This window comes from Bos indicus, chromosome 21 (assembly GCF_029378745.1).
Source record: "Bos indicus isolate NIAB-ARS_2022 breed Sahiwal x Tharparkar chromosome 21, NIAB-ARS_B.indTharparkar_mat_pri_1.0, whole genome shotgun sequence".
Taxonomy (NCBI): Eukaryota; Metazoa; Chordata; class Mammalia; order Artiodactyla; family Bovidae; genus Bos; species Bos indicus.
The window spans coordinates 55,186,946-55,194,834 of NC_091780.1; the positions used below are offsets into that span (position 1 = coordinate 55,186,946).

The 7,889-nt window shown below is 46.6% G+C and overlaps 1 protein-coding gene across 1 annotated transcript in view; it reads right to left on the reverse strand.

Annotated features, from left to right (window-relative positions):
* TGM5 (transglutaminase 5) overlaps positions 1 to 7,068 on the reverse strand; it is a 33,911-nt gene extending 26,843 nt beyond the window's left edge. Inside the window, exons 1-4 of the mRNA XM_019984059.2 lie at positions 6,901 to 7,068; positions 2,146 to 2,325; positions 1,772 to 2,017; positions 839 to 957 (exon numbers count right to left, since the gene is read on the reverse strand). Of these exons, the coding sequence (XP_019839618.2) occupies positions 839 to 957; positions 1,772 to 2,017; positions 2,146 to 2,325; positions 6,901 to 6,910 (555 nt within the window). The 5' untranslated portion in view covers positions 6,911 to 7,068. The remainder of the gene's footprint in view (positions 1 to 838; positions 958 to 1,771; positions 2,018 to 2,145; positions 2,326 to 6,900) is intronic.
* Positions 7,069 to 7,889: the final 821 nt, after the last annotated feature.

The following is a 7,889-nucleotide window of genomic DNA, read 5'->3' on the forward strand; positions in this document are numbered from 1 at the left end:
GTCCCTGTACTACTTTTATAATGAGAAAGGTATGTGATCAAAACAAATAACTGAAGAGGCGAGAGCAGTGGGGAGGAAGACACCCTGTGGCTCATCAGAGCTGCTTTTGGCTGAGATGTTCAGGGGACAGATTTTCTCCAGTGTGATAAAATGGATCCTAGAGCCTGTCACTTGGGGTTATGAGGATAAAGGAAGCGTGGTAGCTGGGGCCCCACTGGAAAAGCAGCTAACAAACAAACATCCAGCAATCATGACCACTGTCACTGCTGTCCCTGCAGCTGCACCCTCTCGGTGGACTTCCTGGGTGGGTGCCTTCAGCTGTCCTTCCCCTTTAAGTCTTATTGTCCAAATCAGATGTGATCATCTAAGAACACCTTCCACCTTTCTACAGCTGCTCCCCTAGCTCCCTGGGATCACATCTCATATCTTGTTTGCTAAGTCACTTCAGTCGTGTCCAACTCTGTGTGACCCTATAGATGGCAGCCCACCAGGCTCCTCCATCCCTGGGATTCTCCAGGCAAGAACACTGGAGTGGGTTGCCATTTCCTCCTCCAATGCATGAAAGTGAAAAGTGAAAGGGAAGTCGCTCAGTCGTGTCCGACTCCTCGTGATCCCATGGACTGCAGCCCACCAGGCTCCTCTGTCCATGGGATTTTCCAGGCAAGAGTACTGGAGTGGGGTGCCATTGCCTTCTCCATATCTTGTTGGTGCCATTTAATTCCCACTTGTCAGCAGTTCTGGATGAATCTTGCATGAAGGGCACCCTCCCACCCGCTCCTGCTCCCCTCTCCCCAAGAGACCAGGGCCTGAATGGGCCATGAGCAAAGCTGAGACTCACTTGTCCATAATTCCAGGGGCAGGGGCGGATCCAGTTCTTGTTCCCTTGATAGATGAAGCCATAATCATTCATGACATATTCCTGCCTCTGGGGTTCACTCTCCAGGTAGACAGCATCCTCTGGGAATCAAAGTGGGAGGATACAAGGCAGAAAAATCACGCCATCCTTCCCGCTCTAGTCCCACTCCAGAAGGCCCAGGCCTATGGGACCTGAGCTCTGGGGAGAGGGCTGGGCGACTCCAAGAGGCTCATGAGTGAGGGGGAGACCCACCCCCACCACCCATCAACACCAGCCGTACAGTCAATAGGAACAGAAGGTAGAAGCAAAAATAACCTTTGGTGGAATTTTTTGGTTTACAAAGCACCTTTACATCCTAGTCCCATTTTAAGGTTGAGGAAATAGGCTCAGGGTAGTAAGTAACTTGTCCAAACCACACATAAGAGAGTGAAATGTGAACACAGAGCCCATATTGAGTGCATGCTTTTTCTGCTACACTCAACTCATCCTCTGGAAATGAGCAAACTGGAGCCTAGGGGTTCCTCCCTCCCTCCCTCCCTACTTACCTTCCTTTCTTCATTTTACCCTGTACTTCATTTTACAAATTTTCAATGGAATGTACTTATTAAGTCTTATAATGGAAAAGCTCCAGTTAACTTTAGAATGTATGATGAAGGTAGATGTTAATAGTGGTCAATAGTTGATTATAATAGTTTTCTTTTAAAGTAAAGATGACTTGGTTCATTATTTTAAAATTCTGAGTAAGTAAATACATAACAAGGCTTCTCTGCCCTGCTTGTTGGCAGTTGGGAGTGGATGCTGAGTGCATGGGATTGGAGAGGTTTGTGGTGGCTATGGAGAAGGGGTCTGGAAACTCTTGAGCCTCGCTGTCTATGGCACTGACACAGGGGCAGAGGTGAGGGCATCCCGCCTTACCTGGGCACCAGGGATTGAAGAGCAGGATGAACTCCCCGAGCTGGTAGGCTGTGACAGGCCCCTGTAGGGATTTGATGTGAACCGTCAAGAGGTACCGACCCACAGCTGCCATAGGAGGGGCACACAGGCTCACCTCCAGGGAATTGGCCCCAATGGTCTGCAGTGAGGCAATCCAGGGGCTGGAGCCAGGGTGACCTTCCAGGCTGAACACGGCTCGAGTCCCCTTGGACAGATCTGGCAGTGGTCCTAAGAAGGAAGCAGAGCTGAGGAACTCTGCAGTGACCTCCCAACCCCCGATAATTGTCCCCAACAGACACACACACACACACACACACACACACGTGGGACCCCTGCAAGCCAGCTGGAATCCTCACCAGTCTCAGTCACAAAGATGATGTTGTCCAGGCCTGGCTGGAAGGCCCGGTTCCTGAAGTACAGGGTGATGTTGAAGGCCTGGCCCCGGCGAACAAGGAGGCGACTGGAGCTGATCTCGTCTGTATGGTGCTGCACATTGTTCCAGGAGCTCTGGAGGTCGGTGAGGGCCACCTCCAGCCCTGTGATGGGACAGCGAGGGCAAACCAAAGAGCAGGGATGTGGGGTCTGGTCCAGTCTTGTCCACCACTTAGTAGTTGTGCCAACTTGGAAAAGAAACTGAACCTCTCTGAGCTCAGTTTCCAAGTAGGTAAAAGAGAATCTATGATACGAGCCTTTCAGGGTTTGTGTGAGGATAAAATGGACTTCCCTTGTGGCTCAGACAGTGAAGGATCTGCCTGCAGTGTAGGAGACCAGGGTTCAATCTCTGGATTGGGAAGATCCCCTGGAGAAGGAAATGGCAACCCACTCCAGTATTCTTACCTGGAAAATCCCAGGGACAGAGGAGCCTCAAAGAGTCAGACACGACTGAGCAACTAACGGTAAATGAGGCTCCATGCATGCAAGTGTCTCTCCCTTACTTCTTTCCTCCCTACCTTCCCTGCTTCTGTGACCTTCTGTCTCTTTCTCCCATAAGGAGGCACATAGTTTTCTGCCCCTCTTTGACTCCTCTTGTAGGCCTGGCCAAATCTGACTGCTCTCTTCAGTCAGATGTCTCAAGCTTCACTCCTGCATTGACTTTCCTGGACTTCACAGTTTCCCTTGTCCCTGCACCAGTCTCCAGCTCTGAGAGCAAGTCCCTGGGGTAGCTGCCCCAGGTTAATTGTAGCTGCCCCAGGCTAGCTGCCATGTTTGAATTAATTTGCTAACTCTCTGACTACCACTAACTCTTTGTGACTTGGGAGCTGAGAGCTGAGGATGGTCTCAGAAAGTCCCACTCCCAGTCTTCTGCAGCTTCCATTAAAACACAGACTGACTTCAGTGTTCTCCAAGTGTGCCTCCCCCAAAGGGCTCCACTTCTGACTCCTGCATGTTTGGCCATGTTTCGACCTCAGTCCCCAAGCACCTGGGCTCATAGCCCTTAAATCGCAGTTGACATCTTCTCAGTCTCTATCCATTCATGTGTCATAACTCCCTTCACTCCTTCCTTTAAAATATCAGTGGTGTTCATCTGTCCCTCCCCACATGAACACAATTCCAACCTCCTCACCTCACTACTAGTGACTATAACAGCCTCCATCAGGTCTGCATCCTGTTCTCCACATCACCTGCCCCTTAACACATCACCAGATTATCTCCCCTCAAGACAATTTGATCATTCTGTTTTCTATTTGCTTTAAAAGTCCTGAGAAACCCCCCAGGCTGCCATCCAAAAGACAGACTCTTAATGTGACACTCATGACCCTGCAGACCTGGCCTTAACTTATGCTTACCTTCTCACCTGTCACCCTTCCCAGCACAGGCCCTCTCCTCCAGCCAGTCTGTCCCCAAGCAAAGCTCTACCTGTCTGTGTATTTTGGTCCTACAAGAGCTACAACTCAGAATGTTTCCTCACTATAAAGAATTTGTATAACTCAATAATTTAAAAAAATAACTCAAATGAAAAATGGGCAACTGGTGTAAGCATTTCTCTAAAGAAGATACACAGAAGGCCAAAAAGCACATGAAAAGATGCTCAACAGATTTAATCATTAGAGAAATGCAAATGAGATAGCACTTCACGTCCATTAGGATAGCTATAATAAGAAAAACAGTGTTGGTGGTGGGGATGTGGAGAAATTGAAACCCTCATATGTTGCTGATAGGATTGTAAAATGGTGCTTCAGCTTTGGAAAACAGTTCTCAAAATGTTAAATGTTCAGTTATTATATGACCTGACAATTCCTAGATATATATCCAAGATATGAAAAATGTATGTTCACAAAAACCTGTACATGAATGTTGATTGCAGCTTTATCCATAATAGCTCAAAACTGTAAACAGTCCAAATGCCCATCACCTGCTTAACAGATGAATGAAATATGCAGAGCCACATATGGAATAGTATTCAATCATATAAAAGGAAGGGTGAACACACTATAACATGGATAAAAGTTGAAAATACTATGCTAAGTGAAAGAAGCTAGACACAAAAGCCCACGTGTTGTATGATTCAGTTTATAGGAAATACGCAGAATAGGCAAATCCATAGACACAGAAGTAAGTTAGAGTTTGCTAGGGGCTGGGGGTAGGGGAGAATAGAGTATAATTACTAGTAGGTATGGGGTTTTGTTTTTGAGGTGATGAAAATGTTTTGAAACTAGTTAGTGGTGATGCTTGTAAAACTTTTTGAATTTAGTATAAAAAAAGCCAATAAATTATACACTTTAAATGGTGAGCTTTATGGTATGTGAATTATACCTCAGTAAGGCTATTATAAAAGAAATATGAATCAAATTGACTGTACCAAAATACCCTGATAAATACTAAACTTTATCTTCTTAAACTTCTTTAAGTTCTTTTGATTACAGTTAATGTGCACCTTTCTCATAAACTAGTTGCTATTTTATTATTGTTATTATAAAAGAAATGTAAGCATAAAGACTGGCGCATTGTAAATACACCAGCGTTTACTAGGCTGAATAGAGTTCTGTTTTTTTATATAATCCCCCAAACTTATTTTGTGTTTCAGATTCAACTACCACCTGTTGAGGGCCTGATTACATGTGCTAGGCCATGTTCTAGACACTCTAGGCCAGTAACCTCATGGAATACTCTCCACAGCATTGAGGGATCAGTGTCGTCCACGCTTGAAGATGAGAAAAACAAGATGTAAGTAGGCTACATATCTTACCCAAGGTCAAACTCAGGGTAACTGGCCCACGCCCAGTGCTCTCACCATTACCCAACAGCTGCCACCCACTGCTGGCCTTCACTCATGTTCAGAAAGGACATCTGACCCACTGCCCCCTGGGAAAGCAACTGAGCTTTTTTCCAGAAAAAAAGAAGCTCACCCTTTTTAGAAACCAATTGCCTAGACAGGGATTGCTAACTGGCCCTGATTCAGGTTGGACACGAGACCCAAACTACTCAACAGCTGTGGCAGCATCTTCCTGACAGCCAACACTGGGGCCAGATCTCATCCTCCGGATGCGTCGTGGGTCAAGTCAATCTCTGCCTATAACACAGGGATTATTCTTCAGCCCAAACATCAGATATCCAAATAGAAGGTACATTTAATACTGGACATTTTTATTCTCTTTGATGGGAGGAGAGAATGGGGTGAAATGATCAGGGAGGTAGAAGGGAAATTATAGGAAAACCTTTTAAAGTAATTGATCTCAAGATCTATCCTAGAGTAAAAACTCTCACAGGAGCACAGAGAGGCACAGATAAGAAAGTACACTGCAGCCTCGCTTGTGTAATTGAAAAATGGGAACAACCTAAATACCCACCAATGGAAGACTGGGTAAACAAAGTACTTACAGCCATACTATGGAAATACTATAGAAAGTGGAAAATACTGGCGTAAATCTTGGTATTCAAGATTGGTAGAAAAATACGTGCAATATGATGATACCATGGATATGCCATGAAGAAGAAGGAGGAGCCATACAAGCTAATCCTATGCATTGCATTGAGCATATGTACATGAATGTGAATGTATAGACAGAAGACTAGTAGCAGTGGTTTCTCTAGAAATGAGGCTAGGCTGGAGTGGTAGTCAGGGGACTATAGGTTTATCTGTAATTATTGCTTTATTTTACTCAAACTGTGTGTTCATTATACAATATTTCTTGTATAATGAAAATTTATAAAAATTTAAAACTAAAATTTTAAACATAAAAATCGTAAATGAAGAGGAAGCCATTACATTTGTAGAGCTTTTAGCTCATTCTTATACATGGTTTTGGGGCTTCCCTCATCAGCTCAGTTGGTAAAGAATCCACCTGCGATGCAGGAGACCCTGGTTCGATTCCTGGGTCAGGAAGATTCCCCTGGAGACGGGATAGGCTACCCATTCCAGTATTCTTGGGTTTCCCTTGTGGCTTAGCTGGTAAAGAATCCTCCTGGAATGCGGGAGACCTAGGTTCGATCCCTGGGTTGGGAAGATCCCCTGAAGAAGAGAAAGGCTACCGACTCCAGTATTCTGGAGAATTCCATGAACTGTATAGTCCATGGGGTCACAAAGAGTCAGACACGACTGAGTGACTTTCACTTTTCACTTTTATACATGTTTTTGACCAACCATTTAATCTTTGTAGCAGCTTGTTCTAGAGAGAGGGAGTTGATACAGAGAGAAAGGTAGTGGTGAGAACATGAGTCACAGACACTCTGAAGAGGAGGGAAAAGAGAAGAATGGAGTTTCAGAGAATTCTGGAGCTAGAAGACAATTTTAAGATGATCTGGTCCAAGTCCCCTCATTGGTCCGGCACAGGGTCTGGGAACTAGAGAAGTGACTTGTTCAGCATCAAGATCAGCTCTGGCAGAGAGGGTAGAAACCGTGACCCCCTAATCCCTGGCCCTTCCCTGGCCCACTGGGATGTGGAAGCAGGCTTGCTGATGCTCAGCTGTTTAGCTGTTTACCTGCCAGCCTCTACCTGGTCTCCTGGTTCTCAGGCTACCGATGAATTCTGCTGTTTCTGGAACTTCTCTTCTTTCTGCCTCCGTTCTTGACTTACTCGTTCCTCCCTCTGAATCCACCCTTCCCTCGACTTCCTGCAGTCTCTCTCTCTTCCTCGGCCCTGAGCTCCAGTAGCCCCGTGGGCTTTGCGTACCTTCCGCCATGGTGGCTGCCTCTGGCTCCCAGGCTGCTCCACATAGAACAGCTGGACGGCCTGCAGTGTCAGGAAACTGGTCCTGGTGTGTCTGCTTCCCCTTCCATCCTCGAGACTCCAGCAGACACTGAAGGCGGGGAGGCTGCTGCACTGCCACCTACTTACTGGGCAGATCACAACTGGTTTTCTCACTTGCCCTCAGGTTTCTCTTGGCAGTGTTGCTTGGCTGAGAGGAAATATGGAGGCCAATGAACTGTCAGGGCCTTGTGCCATGTGGGCCTTTGGTAAGCTCTTGGGCAATGGGGCATTCCCTGGCGAGTACTGTGCTGTGACGGGGAAGCCGGGTGGGAGAGGTGGGCCGATAGGGCCTCTAGAGGGAGGGAGGAGGCCTGTGTCCCTGCAGGAAGGAATATCAGAGTCCCAAGACTATAGGTCACTATAGAGAACTCTCCAGACCAGAACTCTGCCTGGCACCTGAGCCCTCTCTTTTATCCTGAAGAGTCACTTTCCGGACATCGTGTGCAGACAGAACCCACTCTTGGTATGACATGTTGGTATTCTTTTTCTGGTGAAGATACTGTCTTGAGTGAGATCTGTCTGGTCCAAAGTGAAAGTGTTAGTCTCTCAGTCGTATCAGACTCTTGGCGACCCCGTGGACTGTACCCCGTCAGGCTTCTCTGTCCATGGGATTTCCCAGGAAATAATACTGGAGTGCATTGCCGTTTCCTTCTCCATGTCTGGTCCAAGGTGAATTGCAAATAAAAACAGTAGAAGAAAACTTGGGAAGATTCATGGAGGAGTTTGGGAAATAAGAGGGTGAGAATGCCAGTGATGACCTTGATTTTAGTAAGACAAGTACAAGTCTTTGGAGGAAGAAAAACACAGATGGGAGAAGAGAAATGGAAGGAGCAGGGAAGGGCTTCTCATAGGGAGTGGGTGGGATACTCGAAGCCCCCTGCTCCCGCATTGGCCCTACATTTCCCCCTGCT